We start from the raw sequence: 26,309 nt of genomic DNA on the forward strand, positions 1-26,309 counted from the left end.
AAAAAAAAAAAAAAAAAAAAAAGAACACATGTCAGACTTCCACTTGAATCCATCCTGTCTCTCGCTCCACAGCCTTGAGTGCCTTTCACCTCAGCCTCCCAAGTGCCTTCCAGACACCCACTCTGTGCCTGCACACAGATGGATGCAGCTGAGCTGTCTCTGAGGAGTGGTCCTGTGTGATGTCACAGGTCATGGCCCTTGTTCCTGTGTTGGTGTGACTTAAGATGGCATCTTTTAGTTCTCCCTTAAACAGATAGGATGGGGGTGGGGGTGGGGGCTAGAGAGATGGCTCAGGGGTTAAGAACACTGATTGCTCTTCCAGAGGTTGTGAGTTCAGCTCCCAGCAACTACATGGTGGCTCACAACCATCTGTTATAGGGTCTGATGCTTTCTTCTGTTTCAGTGACAGCGTGCTCATACACATAAATAAATCTAAAAAAAAAAAAAAAAAGAAAGAAAGAAAAAGAAAAAAACACACACAAAACTAGACGAATGTCCCATGTGCCTTCTGTAAGCATGGCAGGCCCTTGCAGTTCCCCGACAGCCGGCTCCTGGGAGCACTGACAGCCAACTTCTGGGAACACTTGGTCTGTCTGGCCTGTCTACTCCTAGTGCTGTGCCAAGCCCACTGCCCACTTGCCCCTGTGACCTTGCCATCTCCTGAGTTAAATAACAAAGTTCCAAACTTACCAGCCATAGCCCCAGGCTCATAGCTGGCCTTGGCCTCTGTGCCAGCCCACCTTCCTGCAGTCCAGCTGACCACACAAGGCCCTCAGAGCTTATTCTTTCTGCCAGCCCTTCTTGCTCCATCCCACCCCTGCTGTTCACCCAGATAAAGAAAAAGAGGGCAGGGTTGCCAGGAAGGATGCATGCAGAGGACTGAGAGGTGCTTCTGTCACTGCATGCAGGCTTCTTGTGCTCAGGGGTCACACTCAACTGGCACACAGCTAGGGGAGTAAGAGGAGTGCAGCCGTCGGCATTCTAGGGGCAAATTGTGCAGCCAAGACCTGTCCAGGAACCCCAACATGGGCCAGCCACACCCTGGAACTGGCGCAGGGAGATGTAGCTACCTCCATGCTGGAGACTGAGCTTGAGTCATGGGGTCTCTCAAGATGGTGGCCCAAGCCCATGGTCAACTGGGAGTCACCAGGGAGTTTGAGGTATCAGACCTCCAGGGGGAGGGACCTTCAGGAGTAGGGGAGGTTGGGACACCAGGAGGACTGACACCTGTAGTGGCACTACTGAGGGGCCTGTCAGGCTCCTGGTTCTGTTTCCTGAGGGTATTGCCTAGGGTGTGGCACCTGTGCTGTCCTGGCCTCATGGTGCCTGATTGCTCTGTGCGTCAAAGGGCTCAGCCCAAATGCTATCCCCCTGCCTTCTCAGGCCCTTGGAGCCCAGCCTACATGCCCATAGTCTTCCCTCCGGGAGGCTTTGTCCTAGGGCTTGTGTATGTGTAGGCAATGGGGTGCAGGTGACATGACATAGCCTGGCCACACAGTGTCCCACTGAAGAAGCAGCCATTGCAGAGGCTCTTTGTGTGCAGACCCTGTGCTACAGCCTGGGGCAGGCCACCAGCCACTCAGCCTGGCCTGAAAGTTCTGGTCTTGACACATGTCTCTGGACAGTAGGAGCAGGGTTGGGTAGGTCTTATTGGACAACCTTCCTTTCAGTCCCTGTTTTAACAGGCAGGAGGAGGGCAGGGCACTTTCCCTGTGGGCAGTAAGGAGTAGTTGCCACTAAGTGGAGCCAGTGAGTTTCCTGTTTGCTGGCTAGCAGGTGGTGGCTGGCTGCCCTCTTCCCTCAGCGCCCAGCACACATAATCTGAGACTGGGTAGGAGGCTACTAGCCCTGCCTAGCCCAGGGCCTCAAGGTGAGCAGCACCTAGAATCCATTGTGGTGGGCCCATAGCAGATAATGGGCACTCCTGTGTCCTGGGGGCTTTTGTGTACCCCATGTCAGTGGCAGCTGTAACTAGTTGCTATAGACAGATGGAGATTCTCAGACGGTGCCCAAGTTCATGGTGCATCTGTGGTGGAAAGTACCTGGCCTGCCTGGCACTCCTGGGGACCTGGGGCACTGCACCTGCCAGCTTGTCCAGCTTCTCATAGGACTTGAACCTCATCTCCCTGGATCCCTTGTGATGCACGCCCCAGAGAGCTCTGGCTGACCCCCTCCTCCCATCCCAAGGGTCCTTTTCTTCTGGAGGGAGTGACTACTCGTAGGGAGTCTCTACTCGTCCTGGTCACACCTCTGCTATTCCTCTCAGGATAGCCAGAGGGTCAGTGTGGGCCTCATTCTCTGCAGCTGGGACCTTCAAGATCCCAAGCCCTCGTCAGGTAAAGTCACCTGCTGCCAAGCATGACAACTCCGAGGTTTAATCCTGGGTCACACTTGGGGAAGGAGAGAGCTGACAACTGCAGGTTGCCTTCCAACCTCTGCATGTTTGGGCAGTGCTGCCTGCTATGTCCTAGCCCTCTTTCTGGTGAGCCTTCATGTGGCCAGCAGGAGGTTAGCTGCATTCTGTGTACCGCTGTAGTGCTCTGTCTGTGCCTCACTATCACTAGCACCCAGTGTGGGGGCTGAAGTGCCCCCTTGATGGGACACAGCTCTCAGGTCTCATCTCCATCACAGGTGCCCACACAGCACCCTGGTGGCAGCCTGGGCCTTTCCCTAACCATTCTGGACTTGAGTAAGAGACAGGCAGGCATGTGGGAGACCAAAGTCATCATGAAGGAGAGAACCTGTGTGAAAGGGAAATGGTGGGTGCAGGCACCCTTATCCCACGAGGCAGAGAGACAGGTCATTGGTTCCCAGTGGTCCGACTCTGGAACAGCTCTCTGGCACAGGACTCGGCTCATAGAAGAAACTCTGCTCCACCATTTCGTGTGGCCTGTGAGGCAACGGAGGAGGGCCATGGTCAGAGTGAGAGGAGTTAGTGGTCCTGCGCCCTTCCATGTGCCTCCCACCTGCCCATTCTAACACTGAGGCTGCTGATGTCTGGGCTGTTGGGACCCCTGAGGAGATGATGTACCTTCTACATCATCCTTCCCTAGCTCTCACTCTCTACATCTAGGAGGTGGCAGGTGGGCGCAGCAATTAGTGTGTGTGTGGGGGGGAGCAGTGGCAGTCCTGAGAGCTGCTGGTGGGGTCAGATGTCTAGCAGGATAGCTTCTAGTTATGTGGTTAGGGCCTTCCCCTTGTGTACTGGAGGACAATGTCTGGCAGTCCCCCTCTGTAAACCCTGTGCACCTGTGAGCTCTGAGGGCTATATCTAGTAGACCCTCAGGACACCCAGGTGATGCATGCAGCCTTATTCCTCTCCAGAGCCCAGAAGGACTGTAGCCTTTGGGTGCCCAGACACCAACTGGTAGCCTAGCTCACGGCTATAATCAAGCCCTGTACTCCATTTATGGGCATGTGCTGCCACTTGGTGGACACTTTGGGAAGTGCATAGGAGCTATTCTCTACTTCCACTTTGGGGCTTTTGTGTGTGTGCGTGGGGGCCGGGGTGTGTGTGTGGGGGTGTTCTCTAGAAGGATGGGACTCCACAACCCTTTCTGGACCCTGGGCTGCAGGCCATATGCTTGCCCAGTGAGGAGAAGGCACCTGGCTGAGAAGATCCCTTTACAAGGGGCAAGTAGGAGGCCAGCACAGGTAAGTTGATGTTGGCTGTGGCTTGGGCTGGCTCAGACAAGTTGGATTTGCCCTCCTGATCCAGGGCTCCAAGAATAGCTGATGGAGTCCAGGCTTCAAACTGTTGGCTCCTGTGCACAAGTGGAGCCCTCTGTGCAAGCCCAGTGTGCTCTCACATGTGCACAGGGCTCCTGGGTGGACGTGGTGACCTAAGGCTACAAGGTCCACATGGGAAGGTCCTTGCTGAGAACAGTGCTGGGCTCCAGGGGCCTCTGATTGGAAAATACACGGCTTCTGGGACCCCGTCAGCTTTGGAAGGAGGGTTCCTATGTGTTTACTCAACTGGTGTCACCTTGGCTCTTGACTGGTGGGAGTGATGGGACTTTGTGGTTTGCTGGCCTGGCACGGCTGCCTGCTGTTGCCCTCAGGAGCTGTGGGTATTTTGTTGCCTCCAAGGGAGGCATGGAGGTGGTGATGGCAGGGCTATGCTGACTGCTCTTATCTCCTCACAGGTGTAGCTCCACTTTGCTGCAACCATGGGGTCCGAGGACCACAGCGCCCAGAACCCCAGTTGTAAGATCATGACCTTCCGCCCCACCATGGATGAATTCAGGGACTTCAACAGATATGTGGCGTACATTGAGTCACAGGGTGCCCACCGTGCTGGCCTGGCCAAGGTGCGTCATGCCACTCCCAAGCTCCTTTGTGTCCAGACACTGTGGCACTGCTTCTCCGACCTTCTAAAACATGGAGGCAGACACTGGTTTTGTGGGGTTTCCTAGACCAAATCAGGGCACATGTTGTGTTCCTGACTCTAGGGAGTGGCCTAGCCTGGGTGGGACACAGAACCTGCTGCTATGAGGGACAAAGCTTTTGGAGGGCTAGGATTGGAAGGGGACCTGATGCGTAGGGGTGGTGGTGCCAGGAGACACCTTTAATTATCGATTAAGTGGCAGAGGTTAAGTACCTTGTTCTTGGGGCCCTGCGGCTCTGCCTAAACTTTGAATTCCACTGTTTTGCCTGCCTGTCTGAATGGAGCTGTCATACTAAGTTGTGGCTCAGGTTCCCTGTAACCTGTGGACCTATGTTAATCCATGGGAGAGAATGCTGGGGAGGCTGACTTCATCTGAGCCCTGGGCACACACAGCACAGCATGAGCACACACCTCTTCCTATCTTCTAAGGGCAGATGGACAGACACCACAAGCATCTGTGGCCCACGCTCTGCCGTATGAACCGAGCCATGTCTGAGCCAAGGGGATAGGCTCATCAGCCTTGACTGGTGTGTGTGTGTGTGTACGTGTGTGTGTACGTGTGTGTGCGCTATGGTGTATTTGAGCATGTGTATGCATGCATGTCTATAAGAATGTGAATGTGTGGGTGGCTATCTATGTAAGAATGTGTATATGTATCCTTGACTGGTGTGTGTATGTACATGTGTGTACGTGTGTGCGTGCTATGGTGTATTTGTGCATGTGTATGCATGCATGTCTATAAGAATGTGAATGTGTGGGTGGCTATCTGTGTAAGAATGTGTATATGTATGTGTATGGTGTTTCTGTGTAAGAATATGTGTGTGAGTGTAAGAATCTGAGTCTGTGTGTTTATGTGTGGGTATCTATGTAAGAATGTGAGCATGTATGTGTGTGTGTATATGTATATGTGTGAGTGTGAGTGTGTGTATGCATGAGTGTGTATGTGTGTGTGCCTGCTGCAGTGGGACCCAACTGCCACCTTGTTTGTCACAGCTGTCATGTCATGGTTGTGTGGTGCCTGTACGGCAGCACTAGCCTGGGGCACTTAAATAATTGGGGACCTGGGATCCCCTACCCTTGGGAGCTCTATCACCCACACCCTTCTTGGCCCCGCAGATCATTCCACCCAAAGAGTGGAAGCCACGGCAGACGTATGATGACATCGACGATGTGGTCATCCCAGCGCCTATTCAGCAGGTGGTGACGGGCCAGTCGGGGCTTTTCACGCAGTACAACATCCAGAAGAAGGCCATGACCGTGGGGGAGTACCGCCGCCTAGCCAATAGTGAGAAGTATGTGGGTGAGGGCAGTCTCTCAGCTGCTCAGGCTTCTCACTTTCTGGAGGCCCAGCTTGACCCTTACCTTGTCCCTGTCTCTGTCCCTAGGGGGCTTCCCTCATCCCAGTATGTGGCCTGAAGGTGGCCCTTCAGGGGAGGTCCCCCCATGCTTCCTGGAAACCTCTTCCTGCTTCCATGCATCTTGTGGCTTACAGTCACAGCATGCACAGCCACATGGTCCCCATGCTCTCAGCTCCAGCTGCCCCTGGTTCCCAAAGCTCTATGCCCCTCCTTGTACATCTAGCCTTGTTTCTGGAGTTGGGTTCTGAGGCTGCTTAGAGGGTATTACACTGCTCAGAACCTAACCCGAACCACTGCACTGTTTCCAGGTACTGTACCCCACGCCATCAGGACTTCGATGACTTGGAGCGCAAGTACTGGAAGAACCTGACCTTTGTCTCACCCATCTATGGAGCTGACATCAGTGGCTCCCTGTACGACGATGTAAGTGCCCAGAAGTGCCTGCTCTACCTGGCCACCATGTGGACTCATGGGGATGGGAGGAAAGTGGCTGTACCTTTCTTCTCAGGGCCACCCCAACTCCAGTGGCTCTCACTTCTGTGTTCCTATTCACTACTTGGCAGGGCTGTGCTGTCTTCTGGCCCAGGGTGGCATGCTGCATAGGAGGCCACAGCCTGAACCATCTCTGTGGTGGTGGTGCCTGCTGAGGTGTGGAGCTGGGAGCCCACGGCTGGGAGCTGTAACAGGATCCCAGCCTGTCCCGGCTCGGCTACAGCCCCACTGCCCAGGACAGAGCTGAGTCTGCTCTGGCACTTCACTGTATGCTGTTGGAAGGTTCTCTTGGTCGACAGTGTGTGTGTGTGCGCGCACATGCACACATGTGCACATAGGAGACCAGCAGATAATCTCATCTGTGTTTCTCAGATCCAAGCCCTGTCTACTTTGGGTTTCTTGTAGTGGGGACAGGGTCTCATTGTGTAGGCAAGCTTGCCTCAACCTCCAGAAGATATGCCTACCTCCAGGCTCTACCCTGAGTAGTTGGGTTACCTGCCCTACTGTGTTTTTATTGTTGGGTTTTTAAAATGTATTAACTTGCTTTTTTTTGTTTTGTTTTTGTTTTTGTTTTTTGAGACAGGGTTTCTCTGTATAGCTCTGGCTGTCCTGGAACTCACTCTGTAGACCAGGCTGGCCTCAAACTCAGAAATTCGCCTGCCTCTGCCTCTGCCTCCCAAATGCTGAGATTAAAGGCGTGTGCCACCACGCCCAGCTGCTTTTTTCATTCTGTGTGTAAGAGTGTTTTGCCTGTATGCATGCATGTTGAGCTCCCCGGAGCTGGAGTACTTCTGGTTCTAGGAACTAAGCTTCTGGGAGAGCAGCCAGACTCTTAAGTCTCTTAAGTGTTGAGCTGTCTCCCTAGTCATTTGACCTACCTTGTTGGCTGGGAGCATCTCACTGAACCTAGACATCACTCATTAGGCTAGACTAGCTGGCCAGCAAGCTGAGAGGCCTTCCCCCTGTTTGCCCAGGGCTGGGATTATGGGTGTGTAACGTCACATACAGCTTTCTGCATGGGTACTGGGGCCTCCCACTGAGCCCCGTCCCTGGTGGTTTTTGTGTTTTTATAAGTTGTGTGTGGTGTGAGTGTTCCTGGCTCTTTTTGTGTGTAGGCACATGTGTCTGACCTCTCTGTGTCTCTGAACTGGGGTCACCAGGCTTGGTGTCAGGGACCTTCATGGTGAGTCCTCTCAGTAGCTGTGATGACAAGCCACATGGCACAGCAGTTAGACACATAGGATTCAGTGGACTCTACTGTACTCACAGAGCTGCTCAACCATGCCTATCACACCAGAAAACAGACCTAGCTCCACAAACAGTTACAGTGGAGGGACCACACAGCATGACCCCATCTGCCAGGCAATAGATGTGTGGGCTGAGGCCTGCTTGGGCTCCTGTGGGCCTTGTCTAGGTCCATGTGTATGAGGGTTTCTCTGAGGTCTGCATCAAAGGTGGACCTGCTGGCCTGGTCTGCTTCCCAGCTGCTGGCCTGTTGCTATCACACTGTCGTAACCTCAGTAGCCTCTGTCCTCCTGATGGAACTGGGCATCACCAGGATCACCCTGCTGAAACCCCAGCATGTACCCTGGTGGCTCTCTTAGGGGCAGTCTTAGGTGCAGGCACCTGAAGCTCCCACTGTGCCTTAGCTCCAGCTCGCAGCATTTGACATGTACGGCTCCATCCGTATTTGCCTGCATCCATCTGAAGCTGTCCGGGCTTGTCTGATGCAAGGTTCTGGAAGGGCTGTCATTTGAGCTTGGGCTCACATGCTTGTGAAGGGATTACTCCCCATGGAGACTGTCCTTCAGTGTTACTTAGAGGCATGGACGTCACTGCCAAGTTGTAGTTGTCCCCTGACTTGTGCTGGCTTGTGGACAGTTATGTGTAACCGCTGTTCCAAGAAGGGTGGGGTGGCAGGTGAGAGTGAAGAGTTCGGAGCCTAAGCAGCCCTAATGTGACCTTAGGCCCCTTGACCTGTCTGAAGGGCCGTGATGCTGACATACCCCAGTCATCCTTTTGTAACTCGGGTGACTATGCAGCCAGGGTACAGGCAGGCACACATGTCCTGGAAGGACTCTGATGACTGCACACTCCTTGTCCATAGGACGTGGCTCAGTGGAACATCGGCAATCTGAGGACCATCCTAGACATGGTGGAGCGCGAATGCGGGACCATCATTGAGGGCGTGAATACACCCTACTTGTACTTTGGCATGTGGAAGACCACGTTTGCCTGGCACACAGAGGACATGGACCTCTACAGCATCAACTACCTGCACTTCGGAGAGCCTAAGTCCTGGTGAGTGCCAGGCTGTGAGCCATGGGAAGACCTGATGGTTGCTGAGGGGCCACTGGGGAATTTCCAGTTCCCTCTTTGGCTTGGGGAGGTACACTGACCCAGGACTGATGTTCACAGGATGTACTCCTGTCATCCTGGGCAGTGGATGGGGACTCTGGTCTTGCCTGAGCCTCTGCCAGGCCAATGGATGTGTCACCTGCCAGCCACAGTACAGGGACTGGTTTCTGTGAGACCTGGAGGCTGAGTGAGGTGCCAGCAGAATTGTTCCCGTCGAGTGCTTTGTGTCTGGGGCCCTTGTGTGGCTCTTGGTCTCCCTGGAGCACAAGGTGACAGCTCAGGTCTTCTTTCAAACACTGGAAACTGGGGGTATCTGCTGTCCCTTAGTTAACCACACAGTGTGGTCCTTCTGCCCCCATTGTCCAGCACCTCCCTGAGGCTCCAGGTGTGACAGGGCCACCTGCTGGGAGTTCTTGTTGTACAGTGGAGTCCATGCTCAGCCCTAGGCAGCTCTCCTTCCCTGGAAGACACAGCTCTGTTGATATGAATGCCTTTGATGGCCTAGCTGGGCTGGACTTGGGCTGGATGGGAAAGTGTACCCCCAAACCGGTTTCCCTTTTTGACATTCTCATGTCTTGTGGGTCCCAGAACTGTTTCCTTGCAGTTACAGAGGTGAGAAGTTCCGTTAGTGTTGTGTCTGCTGCTTTCTGGTTCCCAGAGCTGTAGGGAGCTATGCACTGCGCTGTCCCAGGGTCAGAGGTCCTGCAGTCCTTGGCCCTGGGCTCCCTTTCTCATCCTTCAGACCACGAGTCATCTCCCAGCTTCTGCTTCTGACTGTTCTGCCTCTGTCTGAGGGTTTTGTGGTGACGCTGGTCATTCAGGACAGCCCCCATACGCTCAGTCCCCTGTGCATGGGGAGGTGAACTCTGTTGGTTCTGGGAGGTCAGGGATGTGTGGGCAGCACTCTGTCGGCCCTGGCTCTTAGCTGCTTTTCCTGTTGTAACAAAATCCTGACAAAGAGGAGAAAGGGTTTGCCTGACTCTACTGTCATAAAGGGGAGGAGCTGAATCAGTCACATGACATGAAGGGGATTAGATGGATGCTGTTGCAGCTCCCTCTCCTCATTTGTGGTCCAGGATCCCAACCCAAGGGATGGTGCAGGTCTTTTGTCCTCAGGTAGCACAGTGGAGATAAGCTCACAGGTGATCCTGCAGGCCTGTCTCCTGTGCTTCTCTTCTTTCTCTTCTACAGTTAACCCTGCTTGGACAATGCTCATTGTGGGCCCCTCTGGGGTGGTTGAGCTTCACACTTACACCGAATTCTAACTCCCAAGGTCCCTGTCTGTGTCCTCAACCCCCAGTGTGGCCCCCAAGCCTCTGGTGACATCGTCCTCTGTGTAGACCTGTCCAGCCATGTGACTCCTCCCATGGTGCTCTGCTCCCACCTCTGTGGAGGACAGCTATGGTAGCTGACACTTGGGGCTCAGGGATCCCATGAGAAGTGATGTGGCAGTGGCAAGGACCTGCTCCTTGTGATTTATTGTCCTGCAGGGCCAGTGACGCCCACAGATCCAAACCAAATCAATGGCTACTCCTGCTGCAAGTCACTATATGTGCAGCTGTTGCCTGCCTAAGCAGGTGTGGTTGAGTGTATTTGTGTGTGAGAATATAAGCAGGATGTCCCACTCCTAGTGACCACTAGATGGCACTCCAACCTTTCTGAGTGAGGCAGCTGTTCCCACTGGCTTCCTGGCTGCATTTAGCAGGCTCCTTGACTGTGCCTTTCTCCAGGTAGGAAGCCTGTTGTGTTTTATACAAAAAGGAGAGCCAGGATATGTTTTGTAGAGCACAGTATGGTGAGGTGGGAGGGGTGCCTCTAGGCCCATACTGAAACATCTCTTCTTTCTGAAGTACCAGCCATATAGGTATAGTGTAGAATAGGGGTTATTTAGGGCATAGGAAGGGAAGTTGAGAAGGGAGTAGAGTCAGAGAAAGACAGAGAGGAGAGAGAGAAGGAGGGAGAAAGAGAGAGAGAGAGAAGAAAGGAGGAGGAGGAAGAAGAAGAGGAAGAGGAGAAAGAAGAAGAGGAGGAAGAGGAGAAAGAGGAGAGAGAGGAGAGGGAGAGAAGAAGAGAAGAGGAGAGGTTGGCCAGGAACACGGGGAGAGAGAGAGAAAGTGGTCAGGGAGAAAAGATAGTCAGAGAGATCAAGAAGAGGCCACACAACCCCTTTTTTTTTTTTGATTTTTAATATTTTTATTACATATTTTCCTCAATTACACACAACCCCTTTTATAGGAAGCCAGGCTACTTGGCTGTTGCCAGGTGACTGTTGGGCAAAGCCTAGAAGGAATGCTAACAGAGCCTATGACAGTTCCTAGTATGGGCACCACCAAAGTCCAGCGTGGTGCCATGAGTTTTATTGGGGTCGCTGACAGGCATATGCGTGAGGGGTCACATACCAGAGCAGAAATGACTCACAGACAGCTGCATCACCAAGGCATGAGTGACAGCTCAGAAAGCTGGGAACCTGATGCTCACTGCACAGCCTGCAGGGAGGATGTCGGGATGCAGACTGTCCTTTCCAGTGCCTCAGATGGTCTGAGCATCTTCCAGGCAGACTGGTTTCCTGAGCTCAGCTTTTATTAGTGCTCACTCTGGCAGGGAGAGACCTAGTGAAGCTGGTTGGTTTCAGGGACTTCCTGAAACTGTTTTTAGTTGCTTACCTTCCTGTTTAAAGAGCATCTCTGCAAAATGGAATGCTTTACTCTCAGAGGGAACTGTTGCAACCCCTCCTCCATCAGATCCTCTAGTACAGTCTATGTTTTGTGTTCTGGTTCAGCCCCATGCTGGGTTTTGGATACATGAGGATATCTGCAGGTTGCAGTATTTTCTCAAGCTTCTCTGCATCTGTTGCAGCTTTGACTGGTGTGATTTGAGGGTCAAGGAATCTGAAGGTGGGGGTGTGTGCTTCCCTGGGCAGGTTCTGTCTAGTCTTCCAGAAGCTGCCCAAGCACGTGGCACTTGAAGGAGTGGTGGGCTCTCATGCTCTCTATAGAAAGCTGTTCTTGCACTGGGGTCTCTGGAGGAGTGGGCACACTGTGCAGCTATTGTAAGACTTCCAAGGACAGTGCCTTGTATGGGAAATGAGGAGGCCTGTATTTGAAGGTCTCTCAATTGTGCTTCCCCCTCCTCCCTGTGTAATCTGCTATGACCACTATGGTTAGTCATACCCTTTAGCCTAGCCTAGCGAAGGTAGCCTACATCAATTGCCCTCTAAGACCCCAAAGGACGGCTGGATCTGCTGGAGAGCTGCCCTGGCTTGGATCTCTATCAGCTGGTATGGCACTGGCTTCTGAGTGCCTTGCAGCCCCCATACTGAGGGAGCAAAGATGGTTCTTGTGCCCTACCCTAACTCTCTGCACCTGTGAGGGTGGTTCCTTCCAGTTGTCAGCTGGGCTGCCAGATCCCTCTGATGATGAAGCCATCAGGAGGCAGCTCAGCTTGGAGTGGTTGTCTCTTACCTGGCTCACATTGCTGGTCCCTTCCTTGTCCTGCCTCTACTGTGTGGTAGACACCTGGGAGGTGGATGCTTTCCATGTGCCAAGTATTCCCTGCAGTGCTTTGGAAAGGCAGGTGCTCCACAATATCTGAGTTGAACTGATGTGTGCAAGTCTGTGAGCTGCTGCTGTCCCTGCTCTGACCTGAAGCCAGTGACTGTGATGGTCTCTTGGTGTGGGGACATTGCCATTGGGGGGGTGGGAGTGAGGATGGGGGACTCCTTCCTGGTCCCTGCACTGCCACTCTGTCCTCTCTAGAGCACCTGGCCATGGTGCTTGTCCTCAGCTGTCCTTGGGGTTTTATGAGATGGCAGAGCTCTCTGTAGAAGGAACCTCCTCTAAGGGTGACATTTGTCCCAGGTAGCTGCCCTGTGCTGTAGAGCCTAACAGCAGGCTCTGTGGCTGTGTTGCTAGTGTACCAAGTATGGCTGTGGCAGGATCTTTCTCTACCCAGTCCACATCTCCATGATGGCCTTGGCCTCTGTCCCAAGGATGCAATCACTCCATGTCCCCTGACCTATGTTGTCTCAGACATTGCAAGCATGTGAAGTCAGTCCACAGGCTACTGTGTGTTCCCTCCCTCAGGACTACTAGAAGCCAGGAGACCCCAAATGTAAGGTGATTGAGAGCCAGCCAGGGGTATCCTCCAGCTGGAATCAAAGCTCTGTCCTGTGGGGCTTGGCTCTCCAGCCATCAAAACCACTTGGTCCAGACACACAGAAGCTAGCAAGGGACAATTGTGTTATTCCTGGCCCAGTGCCCCTTGCTGCCTTGTCATTGGGTCCTTGGCCTCACTCTGGCCACAGCTGCTCTGTCACCCTAATGCCATGGCTCTGGCCTTCCGCTTGTTGAGACTGCTGTACATCTCAGCCACCACTGCAGCCAGATAATTAACTGAGACTTGTGATGTGCCTGAGCTTGAACTGGGGCATTGGGCCCCTGGCATGCAAGATGAGCCCTGTGTCATTAGCCACCACGATGCTCTGATGATGACGGGCAATTTCAGGGAATCTGGTGCACACGGCAGGGTGCAGCTCTGAGTCACAGCCTGTGCCCATTAGCTCGATGAGCCGTCCTGCTTCGTCCTTTCCACAACCAGGCCTGCTGAAGACTTGGCTGTGGCAGGCCCTGCCTCGCAGCTGTGTCCCCAGGATCTGAGGGTCAGAGCAGCCAGCACACCATTTGCATGTTGGGGCTCGTTCAGGGTCCCACTTGACTCTCCCCTGCCTTTCTGTCTTCACTTAAAGAGTTTGCTTCTGGGCTTCAGAGCTCTGTAAGCAATGCTGAGCAGGAAGCCTTCTGTATTCTTTGCCTGAATCAGGGCTGTTAGCTTGCAGCAGGTTGTGAGGAGCCCCTCCCCGCCCCACAGACTTGGGGAATTGGAGCTGAGTTGGACTCTTGAGCCAAACGGTGAGCTGGGGTGGTGGCCCGTAGGTCTTTCTCTTTGGTTTTTATATGGCCTACTTTTTTGGTTGGGGATTCCTCTCCCTTCCACCATCCTTTTCCTTCCTCTCTCTGTCCCCTTTCTTCTTTCTGTCCTCCTCTTCCTCTCTCCTCTGTCTTCCTCTCCCTGCCCCCTCCCCTCCCTTTTTGTCTTCCTCTTCCTCTCTCTGTCTACTTCTTTTACTTTCTGTCTTCCCCCTCTTTGTTCTCTTCCTCCCTGACTCTGTCCTCTTCCTCCCTCTTCCTGTTCCTGCCTCTTTTGCCTGATAGTGCAGGTGGATCTGTCTATGATGAGCCAGCACTGCAGCTTTCCCAGGAGTGGACCATGCCCTATGCAGAGTTTTCAGTGTCTTACACAGTCCTCCTAGCTCCTCTGGGCAGCCTGTTATCTGACTTCTCACTTTCCTTCTTGCTCAATGGCCTTGGTGATGTGTCTTGTGTATAGTGTCTTGTGGTCCCCTCCATCACAGACTGGCCATGCTAATGCTGACCTTGACTGTGTGGCTCAGGCCATCTCCTGGGTATTCTCTCCCAACAGGGCATTCTTTAATGTCTGCCACACTGTACTTTGAGGTGAGATGAACTCTAAAATTAAATGTTTTAATTATCAGAGACGTCAAGAGAGGAAGAAGCAGGGTGGCCCTGTGCTAGGCCGACAGTTGGACCCAGCACTGTCTCTTTTTCAGGGTGCCTGGTTCCTTTCCTTCTTCCTGGAGAGGAATCACAGATGGAGCGTGGGCTCTGTGGTATCTGTGTGCCTGGGGCTCTGTGGCTCAGAAGTGGAGTGTGTGAACCCTTTGGGCTCTCTAGGCAGCCTACAGTAGCCCCTTGCCTTCAGGCTGTGTGGGAACACCCTTGCTTTCTGCAGCCCTGACCTTGGAGGGGCCATCTCCTGATGAGGCCAGGCTCACCCCAACGAGTTTTTAATAATGACTTATTTTTATTTTATGCACATTGGTGTTTTGCCTGCATATATGTCTGTCCAATCCCTGGAACTGGAGTGAGCTGTCATAGGGGTGCTGGGAATTGAATCTAGGTACTTTGGAAGAGCAGCCAGTGCTCTTAACTGCTGGGCCATCTCTTTATCCCTGAGCCACTGAATTTTTTGCAGGCTCCAGGTAGGCCACGGAACCCCCTCTTTCTTACTGTGGGACGAAGGATGTATTGTCTGGGGGCCTAGGTGTGTGTTCATGTGTACTCTCCATGTGTGCTGTGAACTGCTGTGCTCTGCAGGAGCCCTTGAAGTCCCATTGCCCTCTTTGCACACAGTGCTGCTGTCCTGGCTTGAGGACTTGAGCTGCCCCATTTGTCTTTGAACTCCATACACTCCATGTCCCTGCGTGGCCTGGGAAAGGCCATTGCTGAACTTTGTATAAACGGTTCAGTCTTGTCTCCAACCATATGTAAAAGCTGGCTCTGTCAGGGGAGGCAATGATTGGCATACTTCCTGTTGGGAATTCATCTTTGCAGGCTGTCTCAGGCTCTGCTGGTGACTTTTGGGATGTCCACGTATAGGTCACACCTCCTTCAGGTGGACATACCTCAGAGAGACCTGGGTGACCACAGACCTGCTGTCCATGCTGCCTACCATGCAGGCCACAGTGTATAGCACATAGGTCCTGGAAGTGTCTCCTGTCTCCACCCACATTCTCTTTGTTCTGAGCAGCCCCCCTCCTTGTTCTCAGAGGACCTGTCCTTGATTCTTTGTTTTTAAGTTTGAACACAGTGATTGAGCAGAATCCTGAGCCTGGCTTAGGAGACTACTGACACAGGGTTACTGCATTGGACTGTGAGTCCAGGCCGATGGCTGTCCTGGCTTGAGGACTTGAGCTGTTGTCTGGGACATGGTCCAGGGTATTGGAAGCCTCTGCATGTCCACAGCCCCAAGTCCAAAATGGTGCCTTTTCTGTACCCCACTCATGTCCACCACTAGGCCCTTACCAGCTCTGCACCATCACCAGGACCTGCCTCTCGGACTCTCTCCTGTGAACCTTTCCCAGACTTTGGGCAGTGCAGAATAGGTGACATTTAAGTTTTGGTCTTTGTCCTTCACTAAAAATCCATGGGGGTGGGGGTGGGAGTGGGGTGGGACCCCACACCTCATCTGAGCATGCAGCCTCTGCCTCATCTGAGATTGTTGGACATAAATGTGACAGTGTCTAACCTCCTTCCTGGGTCCCCAGGGAGATGTGACAGTCACAGATATCCATCCACCCCTCCCCGGCTACCCAGACACTGTTCTTCCCCATACCACCAGCTTCCCTGTGGGTGGTTGGTCCTCCTATCTCTGAGTCTCTGTGTTCTCCAAGCTAGCTCTCTTGATCCCCTGTGTGTTTCAATAAAAATGTCATTACTAGAAGCTATTGACACTGCTGGTGTGTGACACCAAATTCTACCGCCCATTGTCCCAGAAAACGATCCATTAGAGATAAAGCCAGTGGCTCAATAGTCTCCATCCTGGGAGCAGCCTCTCCCATTCTGGCTGCTGCTATCTTTGCTGCAGTTTGTATTGTCTGTCCCACCTGCACAAGCGATAAGACATGGGGATTCCCTGGTGGGAATGGGCAGACCTCACTCAGTGCCAGCCAGGTCAGGTGGTTCCTTACTGGAAATCCCTTTTGGGTTAGGCAAACTGAAGCACTTTTTGTGGGAGTGATCAAATTGGGGTACATAGAAGCCTGGTCCCTCATATGGAGCTGCTCACAGCCCCATGTGTCTTTCCCATGTGTGTGACATCTGTGGCCTCCTCTCCATTGGGTGGGCAGTGGGTGTTGACAGTCTGTTTGGCAGCCTGCCCCGGATACCTGGGTTCAAGGGCTCCTTCATTCAACTCCTGTCTGTCCAGGTTTTGATCTGACCTGTGGAATCCCTCCTTTTGAGACTCAGCTGCAGAGGCCTCCTGTTTGGTTACACCAGGAAGTTATCTGCAGTCCCATATGCTCTCTTTCCAAGGTCTCCCAGACTGTGGCCAGGGCTGTGGGAGCCACCATCACTTGCTCTTTGCCAGTGGTATGACCATAGGCCTCAATGAGACCCTGTGGGAGGGAGTGTATCTACCATTCTTGTCTACATTCTTGTTGCTGGGGACACAGAACAGGTGTCCCTTGGACCTGACACAGTGTAGCTTTCCTTCTGAGTGCCTTACTTTAGATCCCGGGTATTTCTTGTAACTCTGTGCTGAGTCCCTTCTGCTGTTGGGAGTCTCCATGTGCTGGGACATGGCTCAGGTTTGCAAGGTGCTGGCTAGCTCTCAGCCTGTTCCCTCCGGTCGGTCGTTGACTATTCCTTGAGCACTCCTGACGTGTTCCTGGTGTATTTCATTGCCTAGTGTTTCCAGTGTGGAGCTAGCTAGAGAAGGTGTCTGTGAAGGCCACTTACTCTGCTCTTGGTCACCTGCTCTGGATCACCTCTTCAGTGTTGCCCTTTACTGCTGTAGGGACACTCGGGAACAGTGACTTTCCTGTCCTGGTTGGCCAAAGACTTTATGTGGTTTTCTTTCTTTCTTTCTTCTTCTTCTTCTTTTTTTTTTTTTTTTTTTTTTTTGGTTTTTGGGTTTTTTTTTTTTTTTGGTTTTTCGAGACAGGGATTCTCTGTATAGCCCTGGTGGCTGTCCTGGAACTCACTCTGTAGACCAGTCTGACTTTGAATTCAGAGATCTATCTACCTGTCTCTGCCCCCTGAATACTGGGGTTATAGGCATGTCCACCAAACTTGGGCTAGGTGTTTTGTATAGATTTCGTCTGCAGCATGTTTTTGGTAGCCCTGGGGGGGTGGGGGGTGGGGTCAGTTCCTTGGTCTGTTTTCCGCACTGTGAGAGGCTGGCCTGTTACTTGATATTATGCTCCTGTTTTGGACATGGTTTTCTGCTTGCCTTCCTTTTTCTGCCACTAAGAAATCTCTGCCAGCCTAAACTTCTCCCCTAAGCCACGGCTGTGGGCTTGTGGCACTGCGTCTTTAGTGGGAAGGGCGTGGAGGACTCCCAGGAGAACAGCCAGGGCCCATGGCCTTTTGCAGAGAGAGGCGTCTCACTGTTTGAGGTGTTCTCTGCAGTGGCCAATGCACTGGCCTCATCCTCAGAGCTAAGCTGTTTAAATAGCTCTTCTGAGGGGGGTACTGTGTGCAGGAACCACATGAGGACTTGATGTGTCGTCCTGTGGTCGTCAGATACATCTCCACTGTCTCAGCCTCTGCCGCCTCATGGTCCAAGCAGAGGGCCACTCTGGACTATTCCCACCAGGGCCTGGGAAGCTGCTGGCTCATGGGGAGCAGTGACCATCCTACAGGGCTGTGTGGACCTTAGCTCAGGAGCTGCCCTGTTGGTCTTAGCCCAGGGGCTTTGTATCTGAGGATAGCCATGACAAGTTGGCTCTTGGGGCTCAGGAGAGCCACTGCAGTTGAACCTACAGTGGCATCCTAGGCTATGGTGTGTATGAGTTGGGGTGGAGAGGCGTATGTATGCATGTCCCTACCAGGGGCCTTCACGTGGCACGTGGCCTGGCCTCTGTGGCAGGGGGAGAATATTCTGCTCTCTTCCTGGGTCTGTATGAGTTGTTTCCTGCCAGGCACTGTATAGGCACTGTTGGAATCACCTCCCTCATCCTTAGCTGTGGACATTATACAAGGCTCCCTCATTGCTTGGCCTCAATGTTGTCATTGACTTGAGCTCAGCTAGATGATGGTCTCCTCATTGAGGACTGGGCACCATGGTCCTCAGCAGGTCCTTGGAGCTTGGGGCACAAATGTGGCTAAAGGCCTGGCAAGGCACCTTGCCTGTGGGAGCCAGACAGAGGCCACCAAAGTCCAAAGCTTTGGGCACATGAGGGCAGTTGGGTTCATGGCATGGCTCACCCTCACCAGCTGGCAGGCTTCTGTGCTGGCCTGCCCCCAGGTCCATGTGTCCCTTCCTGACACAGTCCTGTGTGAGCCTGTACCCCCCAGCCTGTGACCCCTTCCTGACACAGTCCTGTGTGAGGCTTGCTCCCCCAAGCCTATATTCCCCTTCCTGACACAGTCCTGTGTGAGCCTGCCCCTCCCCCAAGCCTGTGGCCCCTTACTGACACAGTCCTGTGTGAGGCTTGCTCCCCCAAGCCTGTATTCCCCTTCCTGACACAGTTGTTTAGTTTTTAACTGGCAAGGCTTTGCTTATTTATTTTCATTGTTCTTGATAATAATTCTGAGCCATTAGAGGGGAAAATTATATTCAGAAACACTGTTTCTTGCTTTATTTGTTTGATGATTTAGAGCAATAGAGAGCAGCACATACGCTGGCTTTTATAGTCTGGTAATTATTCACATCCATCAGCCCTTCCGGGGGATAAACAGAACACCGCAGAAATTGCACTATTAATAGCGGCCTCCTCTGTGGGCGGGAGACAGGCAGGAGGGCAGGAAGAGACTGGTGTGTCCAAAGAGCCCTGTTCATCCCATTGCACCAGGGCTCAGCTGGCTGTCTACCCACAGGGCTGGACCCATGGTACCCTGAGGCCTTGAGATTGCCCCCTTACTTGAAACCTGTACTATACCATCAAGGCCTCATGCCCGTGTCCCTCAGATGATCCTGGGCTGCTTAGCACCACTCAACACTGTAGCCTGGCACAGAGTTCACACCTCCTTGCCTCATGTTGAAGTACCTGGGGTCCCCGTGTCTCCAGTTTGCTTCAGACCAACTTCCCCACATGGACCTTCTACCCTCCCCACATGGCTTGGTCACTCCCCAGGGTCAGCCATGTGGTCTGGACTTGGTGATGTGAGGCGTTAGGGTCCTTGCTGTGGTGGCTGCAGACAGGGATGAGTCATAGCTCTTGTCCCTGGCACAAATTTGTGGGTTCAGCTTTGGGTTTGGGGGAAGGCAGGAGCCATTTAAGCTATCCTGTTCTTCCTGGAGACCCCAGCTACCCTAGCCCTTACTTGTGCTTGTTTCTCAAGGCTTCGTGAACCACTAACATGTAGAGGAGTCAGGGCCACATCTGCAGTAGTCCCCATCCCTTGGCATACCTCCCAGGCAGGTACAGGGCTGCTGTCTTCCCACTAGCCAATGCAGAGTTCCCCATAGGCTTGTCAGTCAGGGAGACCAAATCCATGGAACATGCTGGAGACAGGACAGGGCTGCCTCTTCTGTAGACCTCCTGGAGGTACTTTGTGGAGAGCAGATGATTTAGAACATAGAGGCAAATGCCAGGGGATTATGGGGACTTTTCAGAAGGATGCATCGTGCCTGACGTGGGGTCTCTAGCCTATGCATCTTCTAGGAGGAGTTGGCTGAACCTCAGAACCCTAGACCTTGAGTGGCCTGCTTGGTGATCATATCGAAGGCTTCCTATAGCACCCAAAGGGTCTTCCTGGACCTGTGCACAGCCTAGGGCATCCCAGTGTCCACACAGAGCCTGACCTGCTGGAAACTTCTCTGCCATGCTGAGTCACCCAGGATGGCTTGGAACACGTGGACTGGAGTGGCAGGATAGGCTTCTCAGCTGTTATCAGGGACAATCTTAGAGGAGCAGGGACAAGGCACTGGGTCCTGCTGAGCACACGGTGGGAGATGTGTGCGTGTTTGTGTACATTGGTATGGGTGGGAGGGAGGACATGTGCAAGCAGTGACCAGAGCTGTCACAGGAGAGCCGTGAGCAGTCTGCAACAGTGGCCACTGGCTAGGACCAGCGTGGGTGCTGTTTGGGCACAGCTGCCATGGCATGGGAGGTTGATGCTGGAGGGAGGTGGAGGGACCTGCCTTCCCTGAAGCTCAAAGATGGAGTCATAGTGCCGGCTGGTGGCTCCTGATCCTCTGTAGTTCTGTTGCACTGTTCCCAACCCAAGGCTGAATTGATGTCAGTGATGCCCTAGCATCGTGCAGGGCTTTGATAAAGGCCTGTGATTTAGTTCTTGTGTCTGACATGTGGTCTCAGACCTTTGCATCTCCTAGGAGGAGCCGCATAGGATCCTTGAAGCTCTGCTCTGGGAGCCCCATAGGATCCTTGGGAAGGTTGGCTGTGCATTTGGCTGCAGCCACCCAGAGCTGCCCTTCCAGATGGGCCTGGCCACCCTGCCCTGGCTCATGCAGCTTTCTCCAGGCTCAGCACTGGGCCCTTACCCTGGCTGCCTCATCTGGGGAATCAAGGTGCTCACTGGCCATGGCCCGTGGCAGGGTGGTACATAGGCAGTCTCTGTGGCCTCATTTGGTTGCCGCAAAGCACAGAGGTTTCCAGTCCGCTGTTCCCTACCATGTGTCCATAGGCTTATCTCCCTAGGGCTACCCTTCTGCACCCATGGCCAGCAGCCTGCAGGCTGCACTTCCTGATAATGCCAGGCATGTTCCAACATATTAAACTTCAGCAGCCACCAGATTCAATTAATCTTATCTTTACAAGTCCCAATTACAGGCACTAATTAAGTGGAAGATGCTGTGTCCTGGGGATGCCGCATTCATCATTGTGGCCAGAGCTGGGAATTGGTTCCTTTCAGGCCTTGGGTGTCTTCCCAGCAGCCCCCAGAGGTGGGGGTGGGGGCTGCTGGCCTCCATCACAGTGCTCTGGGCTGTGAGGGACTCAGCACCCCTGCATGAGTGATGAGAGACCATGGAAGGAAGTGTGACCTCAGTTTGTCCAGACATGAAAAGTCTGGGGTAACCCTAGAGCTGAGGGTGCCGGCTTTTCTTGGATGGGGTCCCGAGCACCTGGAAACTCCTTATTGTGTTCTCTGTAGATCTGATGACAGGGTGGTAGCTGAGTCTCTTACCACCTTTTTATTTCACTTGAAAACTCCTCAGTTCTCAGCTGTTGTATTGCGGATGTAGTAAGCGTCCTCAGCCATGGCTCCTGCATCCTCTTCTTGCCTCTGTGCCCTGCAAGGTGCTGAGCTGTATACCCTCACCTTCCTTCTCCCCCAGTGTGACAGCTCCGCTGTTCATTGTCCAGTGTGACTCCCTGCCTGCTATCTGTGGGTGTTCACTACACTAGCCAAAGGTCCTTGGCTCTAATGTGCCTCCTCTCTCATAGGTACGCCATACCACCGGAGCACGGCAAGCGCCTGGAGCGCCTGGCCATAGGTAGGTATCTGAGCCCCTGCTCAGCTGAGGTGGGACAGGGACAAAGGTGAGATGGGAGGTGGCCTGGTAGGTGAATGTTGCTGTGCCTGTCAGCTGATCACTCATTGGATGTATATGACCCCCTGCACTCAGCCTTCTGTGGCCTCTCCCTAGAGTGATGGCAGAGCTTTGGATGCTGCCTGTCAGGAAGGAACCAAGCAGCCAGAGCTCAAGGTGCAGAGAGGTCCCAGCTAGAGGCCCCGGGTGGGTATGGTGGGCTGAGTGACAGCATGCCCTAGCCTGGTCTCTGAGGTCAGTGCAAGTGCACTCAGTTTGCCATCTGTGACCCCTATGCCCTCAGATAAGGGCACAGCAAGCTCTGTCAGAAACCCTGGTCTCCATGGCCCGAGCCTGGCTTTATAATACAGGGCTTCACCTGTAGCCCAAGCTGGTAGGGAGTTCACCATCCTCCTGCCTGGGTCTAGGATGTCTGGGTGAAGAGTGTGTGCTACGATATCTGGCTTTTCCTTTTTCTCACTGCACTCTGATGCTTGGGATGGCACCTAGGGCCTCATGAGGGCAGGACAGCTGTCCTAGCCGTGTTGGTTTTTCTTTTGCTAGCTTTTAAAGACAGGGTTTAGCTACATTGAACCCTGACTTATCTTGAATTCACTTTGTAGCCTAAGCCAGCCTTGAATTTATAATCCTCCTGCCTCAACCTCACAAGTGCTGGGATGACAGGTCCATGTCACCATGCCCAGCTCAGCTATTTCTTTGTAAGGTGTAAGTTTGTATGTGGGAATCTAGGGACACACACATTGAGAGCACTGCGAGTCCTGACTACCTGAAAGGTCTGCCTAGACTCAGTCATCCCCAGAGCAGCCCTGACACAGGAAGACTAACCTGGCTCCTGCAGGGCCCAGCTGCAGGAAACCCACAGCTTCATACAGCGCTTCATACAGCTTCATACAGACATTGCCCTCTGCAGTGTTCACAGTGTGGCCTTGAGCAAGGCCACTAAGGCAGTGCTAGCCACATACCTGCTTCCCTGCCCCACTGTGCCCATGCACAGCCTCAGTGGCTGTGAGCAGCCTAGATGGTGCCCACACAGCTCAGATGCTAAGGCCACAGATGCAGCAGGGTGTCCTGGGAGTCCTTCAGCCCACCATGCAGCCTTCAGCTCTCCACCCCTTTTTCCTAGCCTAGTGCCAGCAGTACATCTCCCAGGCTCTCAGCCTCTCCTCCTCCTCCTGCCTCTCTCTGAGGAGGACCCATGAGGACACTGGGCAGGGTGATCCAGCTCAGGCTCCTTAGCTTGAGACATCTGCATAGTCTTTTCTGCCCTGGAAGTCACGACACACAGGTCCTGGGGGTTAGGTTGTGGATACCTTGTAGGTGCCCTGAGTGAGCTGATGTCATTTATAAAACACAAAGGAAATGCTCTTCAGCTAACACCTCAGGACCTGGGCACTAGCTCACAGTTGCTGCCCAGCCTCTGCTGACAGTGTGATGCTGTTCAGTGAGTGAGGCTCAGGTAGTTCTTGCTTTGTGGCTTCTGGAGACAGGGAGGCTGACCTCAGAATGATAGGCGAGCCATGGTCAGAATGTCAGCACCCTCCATCCACCCCACTAGTCACATCAGCATTCCGAGGGCCAGCAGGGGACGAAGGTGGCAGCAGGGATGTACAGAAGCTCAGCAGGATTTCAGTTCTGAACCTCCAGGCTGGCTGCTTCAAACACCTAACTTCAGGGTATGGTGGTGCAGGCGTCCAGTCCCAACACTCAGGAGGCAGAGGCAGGTGGATCTCTAGGTTTAAGGTCCTCCTGGTCCACATAGTGATTTCCAGGCTATTCAAAACCACATAGTAAGACCCTGCCTCCAACAAGAACAATCTGCCCTGTCCACATAGTCCCGACAGCTGGGTGGGGAAGTTCCCTGGAACCAGAGGAAGGACCGAACAGTTTGCCCAGGGTAGGGTGGGGATAAGACTGGGAGGCAGGACACATCAGGAGGCTCCATGCAGCTCCCCTGTGGCTCCAGCTTCGGCAGCCCCAAGACCTTCTTTGGGCATGTGCCACTGATGCCACCCACAGCAGAGCTGAGTGGAGCAGGCTCACAGAGTTCTCTGCTAACTCACAGAGAACGAATAGCTGAGCCATAAATGGGCTTATGGGGAGAGGCACCCGCCCGCAGGAGAGCACTGATGTGGGGGCGCTAATCACTTCAGATTTGAGCCTTTATTAGGGCCCTAATGAGAGCCACTTAAGCCGTGCTTAGGAGGGAGACGTGCTGCTGGAAGCTGCAGTCATAATTTTAACTAAGGCGCTTTTAGCACCAAGGAAGGAAAGTTGAGGACTCGGCCGTCATCCCCTCTGGTGCCTGCTCTTCCAGCTCAGCCTCCTGCCAACAGCCAGGGCCTCTAAATCCCTGCTTGCCATGTGCCCTGTGCACATGTCTGTGGGTGTGCATACACTCAAACATGTGCTCTGGAAGCAGAGACCTAGCAGGGACATGCTAGCTTAGAAGCTGGGCAAGTGTCTGTGGGATTCTGGAAGGGTCCTTAGACTCTGAGGCTGGGTCAGTTCTCCTCCTGTCCCCTGCTTTGCCCACAGCAGACTTCTGTGACCCTCACTGTATAGGGATGATGATGTGTAGGCATTCTCTGAGTATACACAGGACAGTGTTGTGTGGTGAGCAGTTAGTCTAAGAACTAGGTGTCCCCTGCCTCACTTGCTTCCTATGCGCCCATCTTGGCTGCTGCAGTGCTGCTTCTGAGAGGGTAGAGCTGAGCCCAGCCTGCCCTGGGCCTCTGAAAGGATCATCTGTCTGTAGTGGGAACTGCTCCTCAAGGAGCACAAGGGCAGAATCTATGTTGGGATCCCAGGACATGGCTGAGCCTTGAGACGACTGTCTTGTTCTAAGGCAAACAGACCATCTGCCTGGGGAGGTGAGGGGGCCCTGGTGGGAACATAGGCTGCTCCCTGTCCTGAGGTCAGCTGTGTCCTGGGGCCTCATTTCTCCTCTGTGGATTACTAAGGTGCTGGGACCCAGAGGCTACACATAGCAGCTACAGCCGTCTTGTTTCTTGGTAGTTCTCAACTTTGCTCTTTGTAGTTTCCCATGCCATTCAGGGAGGAGTTAAATGCTGCCAGCTCACTGAACCTATCCATATGGTCCTGGGATGCTGCCTCCTAGAGGCTGTGTGCTTAGGACACCTTGATGATTGTCCTAGTGAACAGGGTGGAATCAGCCTAAGAGCTTGCAGGAGAGCTGTCTGCTGGGCAGCTGTCAGTCACAGGAGTGACAGCTGCTCCTGTCTCCCACACTGACACCCACTCTGACACGGCTTTCCTCCACCCCAGGCTTCTTCCCTGGGAGCTCACAGGGCTGTGATGCCTTCCTAAGGCATAAGATGACGCTCATCTCGCCCATCATCCTGAAGAAGTATGGCATCCCCTTCAGCCGGGTATGTACCACTAGGGATGGTTCTGTGGTGGGGACCAACTGGTCTTGGGACATGACCTTGTTCTTTTGAAGGTGAAATGGGTGAGGGCACAGGGCAAGTGTGGGTTTGGCAGGGTCTTCACTGTCCCCAAACCACACAGAGTCCTTTGCTCAAGTACAGATCCCTACTGCTCAGGCCACACCTGGTATTAACTGCTCAAAGTCAACAGGGTGGCTGGCCTCTGAGTGAAGATGTCTTGCTTAGCAGTTAGTGGCTCAGCACTCCTGCGCATGGAGCCTGAGCTCGTCCTGTGTGCTACTGTAAAGGCTGTGACGGATAAGGTCTGAGGTGGGAGAGCCAGCCTGTGGCACCTGCTGGGGAGTGGAAGCGGGTTGACAAGTACTTTAAGTTTGCAGACCAGGACCTTAGGTTTCTCCATGCCATGTGGGCCACATCCTAGCAGGGAAGGCTAGCCCAATTGGGCTTGTGTCTGCAGAGGAGTACAATCCTGGGTGCTCTGGGGACCAAGAAGGGAGAGGGGCCTTAGGACAACCGTTTCTGAAAGGTCTTTGAAGAGCAATTTGTCAACCCAGGGCTCGTTCATAGATTCAGAGCCCTTGCTCCGTGCTCACATCGGTGTCAGTGAGTTAGAAATTGTTCCTGACATTTCAATCAAGGCACCCGTGTTATCCGGCTGTGTTCTTCCTGCGGTTGCAGCCCAGAGGCTGCTCCCGGCTATGGCTCTGAGAAGCATAGATCCCACTGCCAGATGGCAGATCATCACTTGTGGAAGTGAGAAGTGTCTGCTTTGTAAGTGGCTCATGGAGAATGTTTTCCAGGCCGGTGCTTCATGCACTGAGACCCCCATGGACAGAGTCACTGCCTGGTCCTTTCCTCCTAGTCAGTGTCTCAATAGTGGTGTAGATTGCACATATGGTACCCAGCCCCAAGGCAGCCGGCTTGCCTCCAGACTCAAAGAGGCTGCTGACATGAGAGCCACGCTCTGTACACTGTTGTGTTGGGTGTTCTGGCTGGCCAGCCCTAAAGGCTTGTGGGTGAAGGCCCTTGTCTGGCATCAGCTGCTTTGGGATGGGGCTAAAGACAGGCAAGAAATAAGCATGTCCTCCTGCAAATGAGGCGTGGATCCCCTCATCAGAATTCCTGTCACCCTTCAGATGAGCAGCTGCACACTGCACTTGTGAGTCTGTAATGGTATTTACTTTTAGAAGGGAAAGCTGATCAATAGCTGGCTCGTTAATAATTAAGAGTGTGTATTTCTGTAATCTGCCATCGACTTCCTCATCTGTC

The 26,309-nt window shown here is 53.3% G+C and overlaps 1 protein-coding gene across 5 annotated transcripts in view; it reads left to right on the forward strand.

Moving 5' to 3' along the window:
• Window positions 1-26,309, forward strand: part of Kdm4b (lysine demethylase 4B) — a 78,118-nt gene that overhangs the window by 22,034 nt on the left and 29,775 nt on the right. For all 5 annotated transcript variants that reach the window (XM_021186539.2, XM_021186541.2, XM_029471258.1 and 2 more), the window contains 6 exons: window positions 4,146-4,310; window positions 5,504-5,679; window positions 6,054-6,168; window positions 8,345-8,538; window positions 21,527-21,576; window positions 24,919-25,022. In XM_021186539.2, coding sequence (XP_021042198.1) covers window positions 4,170-4,310; window positions 5,504-5,679; window positions 6,054-6,168; window positions 8,345-8,538; window positions 21,527-21,576; window positions 24,919-25,022 — 780 coding nt within the window. In that variant the 5' untranslated portion in view covers window positions 4,146-4,169. The remainder of the gene's footprint in view (window positions 1-4,145; window positions 4,311-5,503; window positions 5,680-6,053; window positions 6,169-8,344; window positions 8,539-21,526; window positions 21,577-24,918; window positions 25,023-26,309) is intronic.

The sequence above is a fragment of the Mus caroli genome, chromosome 17 (assembly GCF_900094665.2).
Source record: "Mus caroli chromosome 17, CAROLI_EIJ_v1.1, whole genome shotgun sequence".
NCBI classification, from domain to species: domain Eukaryota; kingdom Metazoa; phylum Chordata; class Mammalia; order Rodentia; family Muridae; genus Mus; species Mus caroli.